Source organism: Echeneis naucrates, chromosome 11 (genome assembly GCF_900963305.1).
Source record: "Echeneis naucrates chromosome 11, fEcheNa1.1, whole genome shotgun sequence".
In the NCBI taxonomy this organism is placed as follows: domain Eukaryota; kingdom Metazoa; phylum Chordata; class Actinopteri; order Carangiformes; family Echeneidae; genus Echeneis; species Echeneis naucrates.
The window spans coordinates 18,129,967-18,148,028 of NC_042521.1; the positions used below are offsets into that span (position 1 = coordinate 18,129,967).

Sequence of the window (18,062 nt, forward strand, 5' to 3'; positions counted from 1 at the left end):
AGTGCGGCTCAGCCACACATGCTGACTGGACTGCCAGAGCCCAGGTGCCTGTCCCCACCTCCCCATTTCATCTCTCTCCCTTGATTGTCTGTGCATTTACATTGAGTCTATACAGTTTGCGAGGTGTGTGTGTGTGTGAGGTCCGGATTCATTCAAACACTGCAGCAAGTCTATTGCTTTGATAAAAAGGCATCACTTCACAGAAAACAGAGCGAGAGAGAGAGAGAAAAAAAAACACAAACGGCTTTGAGGAGTAGTGTGAAGCTTGAAGCGAGATATACAAAGCAAATGTTTGTCACATTGCAAACAACAATACCATAGAGATTTTTTTTTGAACAACAACAAAAATTAACATATCAGCTAAAATAAAGGACAGAGTGCTACTTTTTCACAATCTCAACAGCTCTCTCAGTGTACCTTGCTGATGATGAATCATACGGTTTTGTTTTTTTTTTTTTTTTTTTGGGCCAGCCAACGTTCACTTGGCCTCCAAAACTGGTCACAGTTGTGGGGTCTGACCTATATATTAGCCTAGGCACATGCATATATGTGCATGTGTACGTTATGTGTATATACTGTATATGTGCATGTTTATGTGTTAGTGTATATGCATGCCATCATAAAGGGGTGGTTGGCTGTTTTACAAACAGACAATGTTCATTTCTGCATGTAGGTAAGATAGTTCAAATCAGCCATTTCCCCAACCCACTATAGCACCATGACGTCACTACTTTAACACAATGTCAAAAGAAAAAAAAAAGAACACCGCAAAAAACAAAATGGTTTAATTCATTGTATGTGTAACTAGTGAGGCAACATGGCCATGATGAAACACTTAAAGGTCATACTGGTTCTATGGTCAGAGCTACTAATTTGGGCTGAATAGGAGTCAGAAAGAGGCTTACGCTACCACTGGCATGATCAATCAAGTGTTGGTATCACTAAGTAAGGAGGGCATCATTCACTTGGTTTTGGCACAGCATGTGGCATTGTTATTCAAAAAAACTAAAATTAGTCATGTTTGATTGTCTTTTCCTGACATCAGTGTCATTGTGTGCTTTAGTTAGTCCTGAACAGTTTCTGGCAAGGATGGACAGGCTTGTCTTAAAAATGCGAACACTGCATTCCTTTCGATGTCGGAGGCTGGAATTATTGGAACCTTGTTGTGTTTCCACCATCCACCAAAATAAAAGCAACTATCATCCATGCACAACTCCCACAATTCCCAGTGCTGGTTCATATATGATGCAGTTATCTCTATTTTGTTTATCATCAACTTATGTACTGCCTGTTCGCTTGAACAGTTACTTGGTTTAAAAGAAATATTAAGAAAAATTCTCAACACAGTTTCCAGCTTTGCTTACAACAAGCTATAGATAAGTGATATGATTTATCACAAAAGACCAAGAAAAACTGAATATGGGTTAGGGTTAGGGTTAGGGTTAGGATCATTTTTTGTTGACTGACTAATTGATTAAATTCTCTAAAGAGTGTTTGGGTAAGAATTTGTATAAGAACATGAATGCCTTCTCTAAAAGAATTTATTTGTGCCATCCATTTAGCATAATTAATACACCTTAAGTAGCACTTTTGACATTGAAAACTAGTTTGGCTGCTCATTATTATGGAAAAAGATTGTGACAAAAAAAACGTAATTCTGTTTTGACATTTTCTACACGGGAACGTACACCATGATAAAGACAAAGCCATGTGGCTTACCTCAGGAAGCTTTTCTTGCATATTTCTGACCTCTGTGTCATAAACATTATTTACATTCATTTGGCAGAAGCCTTCCTACTTCTCAAAAAAAAAAAACCTCTAAAAGCTGACTTGTGCTTTTCAAAACATCTCCCCTTTCTTGTATGACCACATCTGTTATTTGACGCTATTCGGTTGCAAAATTTTGATTTTTCCGACATCTCTGGAATGCAGCGCGACAACATTAACATTGTTTAATAGTGGCAATACGGAGGCCTGCGAGCTGTTCTACATTAAAGTGCTGATAGTAATGGGTCAGGTCACAGTTTCACGAAGGTGAGGCACTGAGCAGTTCAGACACTCACCAGATGGATGAGACTTAATCCACAAATAGGCCCAATACAGTCAAGCAGGTTGGGTCGAAGGCTAACAAATTGCAAATGTATTGTTTTGTATGTCAGGTGAGCAGCCATTTTGAAATATTTAACAGAAATGAAGAAAATGGTGAATGGATTCTAACGAATAAACGAGTGCTGATAAAAATCACCATTAAGCCAAATGTACAATCATTAACACATATTCGAGGTGATAGGTTATATCCACAACATAACACAAAAAAAGTACCCGCGCTGTAAGGAATGGTTCCATCCAAAACTAGACCAGAGAGCTACTCCAAACTAACTTATGGAATGAAGTGACACTCAGTAGTGCTAATAGAAAGTCTGTTGTGACGGGCCTTCTGCTAGTTCCACCCGTGAGACCACCAGGGTGTCCAGGTGCTGACGGATGAACACACACACACACACACACACTCACTCACACACGCACACACACACACACACACACTAAAAATCAATTGGTCAGTCCTCGAAGACCTCCAGGAAGAGGGGAGGGAATAACTCAGTGGGACACTCCACTTTCATGTGAAGGAATCGGCTGGCGTGGCAGGCGCCGATCATCCGCAAGTCCGTCACCTTCATTAGCAGCTTGGGCCAGAAATGTGCCACTTTATGTTTGCGGTGGTTGATGTAATGTTCAAAGGCCAGCAGGAACTCCTCTTGGCAGCGTTCAATTCGGTCCACACTGCTCAGGCCTGGTCGATCTGAGGGTGAAAAAAACAAACAAAAACCAGTCAAGACAGAAGCAGTGGGCCCAACGTTTTTTCACCCCATCAACCTCTGGAAGACCTCAGAAGTGGTGCTAGTGCACCACTGACCACATGGTCCTGCACCCTGTACTACGCTGACTGTGAGGAAAGTACCTGCCATAGAATGTCATACGTTTAGTTTGTTTAGTTGTCAGCTCAGTATTTCATTTTTAAACTCACTGTGATTTTTATGCATTTTTCAGCCCAAATGAGAATATTCCACATTTTAAGGAAGGAATACTCTACTAGAACAGCAGAGCAATTTCACATCTTCTGTCTTTTTCTTGATGAAGCAATGAAGCTGCGGCTCCCAATTATTCATGGCATGGTTTGCATTAAGAGGTGAAACGGGATCAAGTACCTGTGCTACATAGTTATCTTAATAATTAGATGGGGTTATAGCCAGTTTTATTTACTGTATTTCTGTGTGTTTTGTTATTCTACATTTGCATTTATGCTCCCATTTATTGGAATCTTTTTCCAAAACTTTTCTGGGTTAGAAAACCCTAACTCTAACCCTAACCCTAACCCTCTGGTTTTTTTACTTTTGCAAAACTATAATCACTGTTACAATGATTACACCAACTTTGAATTCAAAGATACTAGTTTAAGACTTATTGGACTGTAGTATTGAATAAACCTTAGTTGCTATTGTAAGTGTGTCAGAAGAGCAAACAGATGGGCAGGGTAAGCCCATGTCATGTCTACATAGACAACACACAGCAGAACATTATTGATCTTCAATGACATGCAGAGTGTCACATAGAAACTGAGGTGGAGTTAAATCCACACTTGCTAGAATGAGCTGCTCAGAATGATTATGGTGATTAATTGATTAAACTGTAGTTCTTTTATGGATTTCATGTCATGTATTCTCACAATCTGTGCAGGAGACAAAAAAGAATCACTGAAGACACAAAGTGCCACAAGACTGGGTTAGGGCTCGGGATTCTTTTGTTCATGATTTTTTTTAACAAAACATGTAAAATTGTACCAAATTAGCTTCAGTAAAAAGAAATTGCATTATGGACTAAAGTAAGACAAATAATTGCCACTTAGCTCTTGTATGAATGCGTAATGAGAGGCTGGAAGCAGGTGCTTACCAGATGACAGCAGGATGACGGCCTGCAGGAGAGCTACCTCAGAGTCATCCAAGTTAAAGGAGGACAGTGAAACGCCAAGGTCAAAGATGGCATCTGATACCACACCCAGGCCTCCGTTTTTAAGCTGACCCCGTGTGACCGCCATCTCGCCATTCAGCGTGAGAGTCTCACTCTCTGGATCGTAGCGAACGGCAGCTCGCAGTGACATGATCTCCATGCAACAGCCTTTCAACAGAATGATCTGGTCTTCACAAGGCAACTGATTGGAAGGAGACATGGACATCACTATTAGAAGATCAACATAAATAAATAGCACAATATCATTGGAGGGAACAATACATTTGTTCTGGTAAAAATGCGTAACTCTTTCAGCACTAATAGCTCACTACCCTGTTCACTAGTAATAAGTGAACAAGATTGTAAAGAAATGAACACAATTTCTAGTAATTTCATCCAAGACTGAGATAGAAGCAATAACATTCCTACAAATGGGAAAAACTCATGTGCTTGTGATAAAAAAAAATAAAAATAAAAATAAATAAATCCTATTTCTGAAAGTTAGTGTGTTCAAATGCTAAACTTCCTATATTTTCTATGTGATATAAGCACATAATTCAATGTATATGAAGAACATATTGTTAAATAATACATGGTTTGTTTGGGTTTAAATACTTGAAAGGTCTCAAGAACTCCACACGCTCATCTGTATTTTTCCTACAGTTAGACTTGTACTGGATTCTTCGGGTTATACTCATTTTCTGTAATTCTTTGAAAAATACCCTATATATCTATCGTGTTAAATAAGCAGCTGCACTTACCTCACAAAACATAGGCAGTTTTTTGGCAAAGTCCACCACTCGGGTTATGGCAGGGGTGATAATTTTTGTAAACTGACTGAAGGCTTCTATATCCACTTTGCTTCCCTCAGGGGCACTGGCCATGGACGCTTGACCAATATCCTCAGGCTGAAAGGACAAGGAGGGGAGATCTGTGTCTCAACTGTCTCCAAGTTTGAATATCAATCATTCAATCATCCTGTAGTATATTACTGCAACTTATTGGTTTCATATTTATGGAGCCGAAAAAATTTCAGTCTGTAATTTCTATTCTAATCTTACCTTAGTTTCCTTCACCCCCGCTGCACTCTGGTCGGAAGTATAGAATAAATTACATGTTATTTCATTAAGAAGCATAGCTTCCTCGACCTGTTGGATAATCAACAGGAATCGTGAAGTTTCAATGAAGAACCCGTGTCAAGCCAACTAAAAAGAAAACAAGTTAAAACTGAGGACAGATGAAAGTGCAGAAAGAGAACAGGTGAAGGCAGAAATCCAAGTTGGGTTTCTATGGTGGGACTCTGAGGAGCACACAGTCAAACTGCTTCTCAGAATCACTTCAATGACTGAAGATGATAACAAAATTCATTATTTGACATTATTATTATTATTATTTGGACTTGGGGTTGAGATATAACACGTAGCATTTCTTGATGCTCCTTGACTAACAGAATGTCACTGTACATTTGAGAGGTGTGTCCATAAATGTCTGCTTTGATCTGTGTGACATGTCCAGTCAAGTGGTTGGCAAACTATGTTATGATACATAACTGGATTGATGTATGGGTCAGGAAATGTGGAAACAAGTGGATTGTGGAAGTGGACACAAAAATGTCTCTGTGGCTTAAAAAAATTTTCCTGATCCATCTTTGATAGAAGCTGCACAAACTAGGAAGTGAGACACACAAACAAATTTTCTTGAGGATTGTTAAGGAAAGCATCTAGCCAGTTTTCAAAATAAAACACCCTGTGCAGACTCTATATACACTGTTAGAAGTTTTTGACCATGGACAAATCAGCCAAATTTGTCAGTCAGCCAAACACAGCAGAGTCTTAGTGTGATGTGAAGCAGTATGGAGGATGGAATAAAACTATGTCGCAGACATAACCTCATCAACATGCGCCTGATGTGAAAACCAGTGAGTGTTTCCTTTCATTATACCATAGAAACCCAAATTAAATCAACAGCTGACAGACTTTCAATCTGGACAGAGCAATTATACTTGATAGAAAAGAAACAAAATTAGTCAAAAAGGCAGAGTTGTGAAATCAGAAAGAAAGGAAAATGACAGAGCATGAAAGAAAGCCAGGCTTTAGTGTTAGCGATTTAGGATCGTTGCATGGCAAGACATAAAAAAAAGACAAGAATAAGATGTTCCATCATAAATTAGTGCTGCTGCGTTGAGGAGCACAGTTTTCTCCATTGTCCAGCTAATTCTTTCCACTCTACAAGGAGATACAAAAACACATGGACATATTAACACAGGGAACAGTGGCAGAGTGGCTGTGGTGGAGATGGAGCAGACAGGGGTATGACTTGGAAGGGGGTCGGGGAGGGGTGGGGGACTGAATGGATGAGGCAGGGTAATCAATACAGTGAAGGCTGTGGTCAAGAGGGAGGGAGGAGGAGGATGTCTCACCAGGAACTTCCGCTTCTGCTTCCAGTGGTTGCCCTGGGCATTCGTGGCCATATGGGCCTCAGTCACCATACGGATGAGGTCCCACTCCTCCTGGGTGGGCTCCAGTCGGTCCCACACCGTCCTTTGCAGCTCCTCCCTCCGACGGCGCTCCCGGTTCTCCTCAATTAGTTTCCGCTTGGCCAGCCTCTTGCTGTCATCCAACACCACTGGGGTGGAAAGAGGGGAAGTAGCAGAAGTGGAAAAAGGGAGGGTGGACAAGAATGAAAAGGAGGAGGAGGTAAATGCATGACATGATGAACTTGAAAATACAGGGCATTTCTGTTGAACTTTCCTAAGAAAAGGCAGAAAATAGTTCAAACAGAAGAAATCACATTGTTTTTGGGTGACACTTGGTGAGTACATGGACATTATAATAAAGGAACAAAACAATTAAGACGTGTTCACAGTATGTTACTCCTCAGATCTAAATGGCTGTGTTGTCATTGTTTTTGCTGTTTTCTCAGTCATTTCAAGAGTCTAACACAAACTCAACAACCATATTGTCATTTGAAGAGACTTGAGATCCAAGTTAAATTTAACATATATTAGCCATATTGGCTGTTGAACTGAAGTGTTGATATTCATAAGAAGATATATTTATGGTTAAACCATCTCAGCAGGGTTATGCGAGTTTCTTAGTGATCTAGTAAAAATGCAGTAAATCTGCAGTAAACACAGGCAAACCAAATCTTGCGCTTTTATAATTGCATGCATTGTCATGCCATCACAAAGTTACAGACGCCCTGAGGGTGCACACTGTTCTCAAAGTTAATGATAAAAATCATAGCAATACTTCATGTACACAGCGTACAGAGTTTGTATGATGTGGACTGGCCAGAAGTCGTGATAGCTCAGTGTGTGAATACAGGCTGTGAGCCTTTCTCTGTGATCTGAGACCTTAGATACTTTCACTTTATATTAATATAGAACATTGAAATTACTCATATTCAAAGAAGACATGGTCATACGCTTTTTTTACTCAATGGGACCTTTAAAGGCATTTGTCACTGTTGTTGCACACTTCCAAGTGCTGCTCCATCCCCTGCTAAACAGGTAACACAGGCTGTTTTACTGTATCAAAAGACTGTAATGTAAGATGGTCTGCTAAACTATAAAGAAAAGTGGCTGTTTTAAGTTGGTACTCTTCCACAGAGTGGCTGTCTTCAGTTCCAATTCATTACAAATTACATGTATCAAAATGATCTCAAATTAGCTATGATAATAGTTGTTGTATTGTTTTATATCTCTTTGCCATTACAAATTCATCATCCTCAAGCATCACTTCACTGAGGTGCTCCTGGCCTCCATAACTCACAGTCGGTTGCCATTCCCACTGCAATGCACTTCTTGAACCGACATTCCTGGCATTGGTTCCTGGTCACTTTGTCGATGACACATTTCCCCTCATATTTGCAGGCGTATGTCGGATGAAGATTCTTCTGTATTGTCCGCCTGAAGAAACCCTAAAGAGCAGGAGGTCAAGAGCTCAAAACTATTATCAAATGATGACAATGATTTATCCAGACATTCGCTTGCATTACCTTGCAACCCTCACAGGTAATGCAGCGATAGTGATAGCCTGTGGCTTTGTCCCCACACACTACACATAGCTCATCCTTGTCCAGGTAACTTGGTATGTACCCTGGAGAGAAGAACAAAAAGTTAGCATTAGATGTTATTGAAAAATGCTAAAAATCATTCAAGTCTCCAAGCCGTTTTTTGATCACTGATTATTATCATTGTTATTTGGCAAATACATTTTTAATTTAACATTTTAGTTCATACATTTGTGGACAAAAGTTGGTGTGGCTGTTTTATGTCCAATGGCATTGGTGAACACATTGGGTTAACATCCACATTTCTGAGAATCAACCTAATGAGATCAGCAGTATTACTGCAGAGACCAGAGGTTCAACACTGATCAATACTTTTTTTGGGAAGAGGGATTGTGAGGAAATAGATAATTCATCTTGCATTGGCCTTCTGTTGCCTCAGCATCAATCAATAAGGAACCCCCCCATCACGCCACAGAAACTCTGACCATCAGTTACGCCAAGTACGACCAACAGACTTACCACCACATGATGCCTTAAGGCTTAGATTTACGCTTATTGGACTTAATTTAAAAAACCCAAGTAATTGATTGATTGATTACGGCAGAGTGGTCACTAATTATCAAAACTATTTAAAAAACCACCAAAGAAATATGGGGCACAATCCAGCGAGACCATACACCCACCATTATCGACAGAAACTCAGTTCACGTCTCAAAACTTCAAAACACTCATGTAGCCATTTCTAATTCAGAAATCTTCCTTACACCAATCTCAATCCAGATGTTATACCTTTCTTATGCGCCCCCTGCATCCACTGCAGGTTTGAGAAGTCAGTTTTGGTCTCAGGAAAATACTCAGGCTGATGGTGGCAGTGAGTAAGAGGGATTTCCATGCTGCAAAACTCACTCTTAAAGACAGGAGGGCCACCGGTGTATGAGCAAGAGTAGTGCTGATTGGGCAGCCAAGCCTGCTCCATGCAGGGTGGATGATGCAGGGGCAGGGGCTCACAGTGGCCATACCCAGGCCCCTCTCCTGGGTACATGCAGGGTTCCCCTCCGCCCTGCACCGAGTAGCCTCCAACTCCGACATGAGGCATCTCATACATTTCTGGTAGGAAGTAGTTCATCATGGAGGGCCAAAGAGAAGCACCCTAAAAGGTCCTAGGTAAAGTCTGCTCTCAAAAAACAAAAATATTGACAGGTCCTAAAAAATATACCTGTCCTGAGAGCAAACATCAAGACACGAGAAAGTGACAGAAGCTCCCGGGTCTGGTAATACCCACTTCAGAAAGGTCGACCTCTGGAGTGGACGGAATAATATTACCCACCAAAGCCACAGACCCCACACTAAATGTAACAACTATCCCACCCGCCGCCACCCAACAGAAATGAGAAGCAGAGATTTATGACGACGCAGGACTCTAATCTTATACTCTACAAATCCTTGATGCGCCACAGACAGTGGTGATGTCACAGATTAAGACCTTGCGTGTTGCACCTCCAGTAATTAGCAACAATCCACTCAGTGGAAAAACAATCCTGAAAAATATGAATAATAATAATAAAAAAAACAAAAACAAAAACAAAGAAAAGATTTAAACAGCCTTGGGTGAAGAGGAGGAATATCTATTTAATGAGGCCTATCATTTCAACTACGAATCAGTATTTCTCTTAACCCTAATGCCTCTCTTAACCATTAACCTTTAACCTTTGTGTATTAACCCTCTTGCTTATCCTGGGTTAGGGTTAGGGTATTTTAAACAAAATCTGCAAACAAGCACAGTAAAATCCGTGTCCTATAATTATTCCTGCCAACCAATAAGTGAATGTTACGCCACTAAGAAGATTTTAACATCAACAAAGATAACTAAATGACAACAATAATAATAATAATACTAATGAAAGCTGTTTTTCACTGGCTTATTCAAATGAACAAAATAAACTATATCTTTATCTGTATTGTTGACATGTTACCTATAATGTATCTTTAAAAATTTGATTTGATTATAAGGCTTATATTCTATGAGAAACCTTGTAATATTTTTACAGTTAAAACACACTTTTCCAATTAACTAGATTCATTCCTCATCATTGATACTAAAGTCTTTCAAAATAAATTGTTTCTTAATGACACTTTTCAGCCTAAGTCACAAATGGTCGTTATTTGAAAAATCAATATTTGTTGCCCCAAAAAATAAGACACGCGATACAACAAATTGAGCGACACATTGTGTTTCAGATAATACACCTATTATCCTGGACTCTGGCTATACCCAGCCTTATTGATTAGGCCTCCTGCTCTATAAAGATGGGATAAGCCTTATGGTGAGGACATCTATCAGTTGGGATTCATAATGCTTTCTTCAGTAATGCAATGTTTCTTCAATAATTTCTCAGGCTGCTCTATAATGTAGTTTTTAGTTACGCCAATAGACCCAAATAGATATAAAGCTTAAACCTTAAAGAAGAAGAAAGGAAATACATGATGATATGGCCCTTTATTTTAGGTTATGGATAAAACCAATTAGTATTGAACTATCTGCAGAATTTTATTCTCCAATAGGTTGAATGTGATAGAATTGTGAAATGTAGTCATTTTCACTTTTCACTAATGCAATTACTTTCTCTAACATTTAGAATATATTACATATATATTATGTTAAATTTAGAGCCAAATTGGTGTTACCTTTTTCAGGTTGATCAGATTAGACATTTAGAATACTTAAAGTTGAACAATATTTAGATAAGCATGGGCGTATTAAGTGAGTGAGTTATGTTAGACACAACCACAAACTTAGAATCTAAGACTACAAAGTAAATGTACACTTTTTTCATCCTGTTTCACCTTTTTGCAACAAGTGTAGTTCACTGTTGGTAATTTCACTCTTTCTTGTCATGGAGTAAACTTAACACCTATTGGAAAAATGTAAATTTTTTATTTTTCTCCAGTGTTTTGTTTGCTTTGGGAACTGAATCTGCCAAAAGAAACTAGCTATTTTGCTTTATCTGTCTGTTGTCTTGTGACTTTTTTGTTGTGTATTTCTTGGCCACTACTTTTTAACTTGATTTTTCTTCTGCCTATGATGTAAGTACTCGAGAGCAATGTTAATTCATTTATTTAAAGCACCAAATTGTGTGTTCTGTTTACTCTTTCTCCCTCTACGGTAATACAGTACAGGCCAAAAGTTTGGACACACCTTCTCATTCAAATGAATAGGAAAGTGTGTGCAAACTTTTGGCCTGTACTGTACATAAATATAATGTTGTTCCTTCCTTTTATTGCTTCACTTAAATGTGATTGTGACCACTGTTGCATGTATGATGCTCTGTTTCTGCTTGCATTTTTGATTTTTCTATTGTATATGGCTGCCTGTTAGCGCTGTGGGTCCCAGTCTGGGGCCTTTTTGTGCAGAGTTTGCATGTTCTCCCTGTGCCTGCATGGGTTTCCTCCAGGTACTCTGGTTTCCTCCAACCATCCAAAGACATCATATTTAGGTTAACTGGTGACTCTAAATTGTCAAAAGTTTGTGTGTGAGTGTGAGTGGTTGTTGGTCTCTGTCTGTCTCTGTGTGCTGGCCCGGTGTACCCCGCCCTCACCCAGTGTGTACTGGGATTGGCTCCAGCATCCCCTGTGACGCCGAAACAGATAAGCATGCATGAATGTATTCTATGTAGCAAAAATAATAAACACATTTATTAAAGAATTTAGAGCCAAATCCACTAGCAATACAAAGGAGATAAAAATTTATGTGGAAACTTGATATTGCTATTCATTTAGTCTTTAATCTTCTACCACTCATCTTTTTCCGGGTCGAGTATGGCATGATTCACTTTTAAATTTTGAGGAAAATTGAAACTGATGAATATATTTAAAACATAATTAATTCTGCCAGTTCACTAAAACTACTTCTGACTACTACTTCAGCAGCATCTCTTTGAGCCTAAACTTTTCCTGTTTGTCTTGTCTTGTGCTCGTTAGGGGACAGTTTATTTGCAGACACCTCTTGTTTTCTTGTCAAATATCCAGACTAACATTTGAGCAAATAACACATTCTTGGTTTGCGGATCTTGGAGATGGTCTGGAAGAACGGAGACATGTGATTCCATGAACACATGGTGAAGTCTGAGTAAAGATGCGTGCAGTTTTGACTTTAAAATCCCTGCTACTTGGACTTAGGTGAACTCTGTGTATACATAGCCAGTCTGCACGCTTCCTCGCTGCACACGATCAATACTCCTGCAGTGTAGGATTATAAGGAAATACGGATCATTAGGGTTGCAGTTTTGAACAGTTCTCACGCATTATTTTTGTGCATTTCACATTTAAAATTTTTTTTTGGTAGTTTTTCACAATTGCTGTGGCGTTACCAGACTGTTACTCCCTATATCACTCTATGCAGTTTGAAATCTGGGGATGTTGACCTCCCTTCCTTAAAATCTGATGCTACTTCCCTTGCTGAGTACAACTACTTTTGTTATGTTTTAACCAGTATTCCACAATTCAAATGTGACAGTTTCATTGTGATTTAAGGAAGTTCTGAGTTGTTTGACTTAAAAATTTATTTTATTTTTAATCTTCATCTCCAACAACAAGTCATTTACAATCTGGCAGCAAGATCACTTTTTAGTGAATTTTTATTGTGTTAAATTTATTTGGATTGTCCACCTACAGAGAATTGTGAAGAATTTCAACAAGTTTTTAGTTGGAATTCACCCATTCAGCTGCTGCAAACCCACATCCAGCATTCAATAAAAATGGCCTGTAAAGATCTGTTGTAGTGTTGATTACACATTTTTTTCTATATAATTTTGATCAGTATATTTGTGACATTCTGACTTTGTATATATGATGTTGTGTTCTGTTACTGTTATTATTTCAAATAAATTTTGATTACTCATTGACCACTCAAGTGCTTTACAATGGAAGCCCGATGCACTGAGACAGACAACATCTTGTGTTTGTATTCATACAGATCTTCACCATACATACCCACACTTCATACACGAGTTAGGGTGAACACATGGACTGGAGGAACTAGGCTCAAACCACAAGCCAGTTGATGGATGACTTGCTCTGACTGAGCGACAGCTGCTTTTGTTTGCTAATATTTCTTTGAATATTTAAAATGCATTATTGAACATTAATAAGATGATCTACGAAGATCGATGAAACACCCTCTTATAGGCAAATTACTCAAATAAAATGTAAACCAATAATTTGATCTACATTGTGCTACATGTTGTATTCTTGTACTCATTATAGAGTCTTGGTAAAAATCACATCTTTTACTGTGGTTTATTTGAATATGTCCACTAGACTGGCAAATCAGCGTTAGGGGAGCTAGTCTTTTTCAGCTAAAAGCTCATGTCAGTAACAGTGATAAAATGCAATACCTTATTTTGTTTAATCCCACTGCGTTTACATAAAGTGTGACTATGTGTACATCATACATTTGGGCCACCTTCATCTGACAATACTGTATTCTGCTTAGCCCTAATAATAAGGCTGACATCTGAGAATCACAGCACATACAGTATCAAAATTTCCTTAATCCGAGACAGCCTTTACAAGGACTTACAATGGGTTGCTGATAAGTACACAATACAGGTGGAACCCTCAGACAAAAAGCACAAGGACAAGGATTAGATGTCAAGATATAATATGACAGTTAAAGCGACTTAAAATGTTATCCGACTTGTGTTTAAGTGACAATTGTGACAGTGGAGCTTTGGCTTCTTAATCTCATTAGCTGTAGAGAGTAAAATGGCCTGCATGTCAGCAATGCATTTATATTTATATTCATATTGGAGAGGGCAGCATGGCGGCATAGTGGTTAGTGCTGTTGTCCCACACAAAGAAGGTTGTGGCGTCAATTCTCCAGTTTCCTCCCACTGTCCAAACGCATCATGTAACTGGTGACTCTAAGTTGTCTGTAGGTCTACGTTTGAGTGGTTGTTTGACTGTCTGTCTCTCTGGTTTGGCTCTGTGATGGTCACCTTTCCAGGGTGTACCCCGCCCTCACCCAATGTGAGCAGCATCCTGCGACCAAGGAACAGAAAAGTGGTCGAAGATGACTGAGTGAATCATTTATATTGGAAAGACAGGCTGAGCTGGGATTGTTAGTTCTGTTAAATGAAGGGCTACTGATGCTTTGAACATCGTGGTGGAGTCAAGGTGGGAAATTTGAACTTTGATGTTTTACCTATAAGGATATCTTTTAAGTCATAAATCTGCTAAAGAACTTGAAAAGAGAGTGCACATACAAGTATACCACATCCATTTTGGGAATTGTTGCATCTTTGAATTGTTCAATTCTTGAATTAATTCATTGAAACACCATGACAGTAAAATTTTCCACCTGCATACAAAAGGATCAGGCCATTAAACTACATGTTTTTGTGATAACTCAACATCCCAATGTCAGATGATGCAAAATACACATAAAGAGATCAATACTGGATAAAAATCCAATTTTGACTGATTCCAAATACTGATGCCTTCACAGAAATCAGGTTTAACTGGTTAACGGGTGACCAAATGAAACACCCGATTACTTTGATGAAGCAGTTGGCTTAAGTAAGTAAGTAGTAAAATTTATTTATTTATGGAGCACTTTTCATTGATAAAATCACAAAGCGCTTTACAGCAATGATAAAATGCAGTAAAATACAAAGATAACAAAAAACACAACAATGGCACAACAACAATTAATTTCACAGATGCCCAAAAACATCAACATCAGGGAAAAGCCTGTCTAAAGAGATCAGTTTGAAGTTCTCTCTTAAAACCGTCAGTGGACTCTTTGCTGTGTAAGGTCAGTGGGAATGCATTCCAAAGGCGAGGGGCACAGTCTGAAGGCGATTTACAGCCTTATTATTCAAACACATAAAAAGAGATATGGATATAGATATTGGATATGATTGTGTTATGTTGTTACAAGTGCCAACATCTGTATTCTACTTCAACAAGTTTTTTTTTATTTAAATCTTTCTATGAAATAAGTTCTGCGCACTTTGCAGAGTCAGTATTTTTCTTTCAATTGTCTGTATCTGTATTATAACTCAACTGGATTGTTTTCTTCAAGTTTTTACGTAATAAGTAATTTGCATTTTGTACACTTTGTACACACTTTACCACAATAACAGGAAACACGCTGGAGCCAATCTCAGCTCACACTGGGTGAGGGCTTCTTGTTGTGGGGCAGCAGCTCTAGCAACTATGCCGCCATACACAGAATAGAATTCTGTATAAATTTAGAATTGGTAAGTAACCCTATTCTGTAAATTCCCTGACCTTAATTTTGAAACCTTTTGAAGAAATCACAAAGGTAGACAATCCTGCAATAATGGACTGGGATTAAAACTTTGAATTTCATAGTATTGCAGTGAGTCCCCGAAAAAGGGATTCAATTTTGACTTTACCTACTTTATTGTCGGTTTTATTGTATCTTATTGTATTACACTTTATTGATATACATTTCAATGCAAAAATTTACTTATTATACTTAACATTAGTACTACTACATTGTAAACATGTAAACCTGTAAACTTAAAATTTGAATTATTACATGATATTGTAGGCTGTAAATGGATTATTGAAACGAAATAAACATTTACAAAAATAGCCCTAATTTTCACCAATAAGAATTAAAATTTGTTTTATACTGAGAAAAAGGAAATGAAAGGTCAGAAGGTGAAGACAGCAGGAAGAGATTACTTGGGAAAATGTGTAGCTTTTAATTTTCTTAAAAAAAACAATAATAATTAAAAAAAAAAAAATACACTACTCACAGTGATTCCATGTAACCGGCAATAACCAATACAGTGGTTCCTCCAGGTTCCCCACTTTCAGTTCAACATAGAGGTTGCTCTGTGAACATAACTTTCTGACTCATCTTTCTGTTTATTTAGGCCTATTTTTTGGTGAGGTCTCAAACTAAACTGGCCCAACGGACAGGGCAGCTACGGCTGAAAATGTTCAAGACAAACAGACACTGATGTCATTAGATGTGGGGGCAAAATATTTGCTTCATAATAGTTTCAAAAGTAGAAATATTTTGAGTGTTGTCACAAATAAAATTTATTTCTAATATATTTAAAATGATGTGCTAAGTAACGCAGGTGAGCAGTGTTAAAAAAAAAAAAAACAAGACAAGCGCATAAGCAGGAATAGAGTAATAGAAATTTGTTAAGAGAATTGCACCAATTTATCTGATCAGTGTTTTCTTATTATAATCTGTCTGGATGAACAGATGAAATGCTCACAGTGGGATTACTGACTCCATCGCTGAGTGTGAGTGTGTGACTGAGTGATGTGATCAACATGCAACAGCTGGTAACAGGCAGGCACTACCAGGCAAATCTGCTTGGAAAGAAGGCCTGATACCAGTTTAACTTTTAGATGAGGTGATGTCCTCACCATGGACTAATCTTGTTTGGCGTTTCTTGAACAACAGTGAACAAACTGTTAAGCATTCATCAGACACAAGCTAACACCAACGCAATCTGTTGTCTGTGGGCCGAGTTAATGCCTATCCTTTTTCCTTGTGAGGGTTTCTGCGTTTTATCATCACTAATTATTAGATTTCGGAAACTATTTTGAATCAATAGCAATGTAGAACTTTTATCTGAGACTTTTTTACATTTAAAAATAAACGCTTTTGTAAAGGAGTGTGTGCAGTACAAAAATTCAACAATAGATATTTATCATTGTTAATCATATTACATTTAAGTATATAAAATTGAAAAAAAGCTATGCTGGACAACCAGTGTGTTCTCATGCTTTCAATTGTCTATCATATATAGTATATATGTGCGCTTGTCATTACATGTTTGTAATCAATGCATAATTAAAAAAAAAACTACTATATTTACAAATACAAAAAATCTAGTATTTTTGAGATGTACACCACAAACATGAACAACTTGTTAATTGAATTGACAACTTAATATATATAACCGCAACACAAAAGCTGCTAGTTGTAGTCGTATTTCTTTTCACATAAATAAAAGAAACTACAAAACACACGCTACCTATCTATTTATCACATTTCATATTTTCAGAAGCACTATATTATTCCATGTACATAATAATAAGCACATGAGCAAAAAATAAATTTGTTCTGGACAACTGAATATTTTCCTACTTACCCCAAAAGCGTCTTTTTATGAGTTGTATCTTTTCTCTTAACCTTGTTCTAATAAAAACATATTAGCACAGTAAGACCAGCAGAATACATCCATGTAAATATTCTCCACCAGCTACCTCCAGACATATGGCTGAGTTACTATAAACAACTGGGCTTCTGTATTTTATATAACAATTGCTTCCTTCTGTCGTGGTTCTTCCAACATGATCTAAACAGGAACGGAGTTACTCTGTCGATGGCACCTCACCACAGTGGCCCTGCAGCAGGCTTTTACATAGATTGATTCCCTCCCTGCTCGATTACTTTAGATCTTGGGGGTTCAAAGCCGGTCATGAACAATTTTTGGATGTGAGAAATCTCTCTCACCCTGGGCCCTCAATTGACATGATGCCCTGAGCCAAATGTCCCCGGCTACTCTGCATTACCTGAGGACGGCACATTAGTTGGTGAACCTTTCCCCTTACAATTGAGGGTAAGCTGCGGGGACAAACAGACGGCTATCATGATAAAGGTTCAAGTTTGAGAGGATTATCCTGCACTTTAGAATGAAGCGCAGGAATCTATTTTAGAATCTGGTCATTATTAAATCATTCATTGTATAGTCAGAACTTCCACAATACAGTTAATTATGAATGGCTGCACATTCTTTATGGACTTTAAAAGGAGTTCCAAGTTAAAAACTCACTGTAAATTTGAATTTAATTCACTACTCTGGTACTCTGGAGAGTTCTCAGTGGGCAAATGATCTGGTCAAGGTCAGGTGATGCAGGTTGCACATTAAAACCTTTTTGTCACCGAGATTATGTGATTACATAAAAAATTTATCAGGATTTCTTAAAAATGGGCCTCATAGGGACATCACTCAGTTTTATGGAGATATTCTAACATGCAGGCT

At 38.2% G+C, this 18,062-nt stretch overlaps 1 protein-coding gene across 1 annotated transcript in view; it reads right to left on the reverse strand.

Moving 5' to 3' along the window:
• Positions 1-406: 406 nt before the first annotated feature.
• Positions 407-18,062, reverse strand: part of thrb (thyroid hormone receptor beta) — a 105,066-nt gene continuing 87,410 nt past the window's right edge. The window contains exons 5-10 of the mRNA XM_029513727.1: positions 8,005-8,105; positions 7,779-7,926; positions 6,425-6,630; positions 4,767-4,913; positions 3,949-4,207; positions 407-2,800 (exon numbers count right to left, since the gene is read on the reverse strand). Coding sequence (XP_029369587.1) covers positions 2,559-2,800; positions 3,949-4,207; positions 4,767-4,913; positions 6,425-6,630; positions 7,779-7,926; positions 8,005-8,105 — 1,103 coding nt within the window. The 3' untranslated portion in view covers positions 407-2,558. The remainder of the gene's footprint in view (positions 2,801-3,948; positions 4,208-4,766; positions 4,914-6,424; positions 6,631-7,778; positions 7,927-8,004; positions 8,106-18,062) is intronic.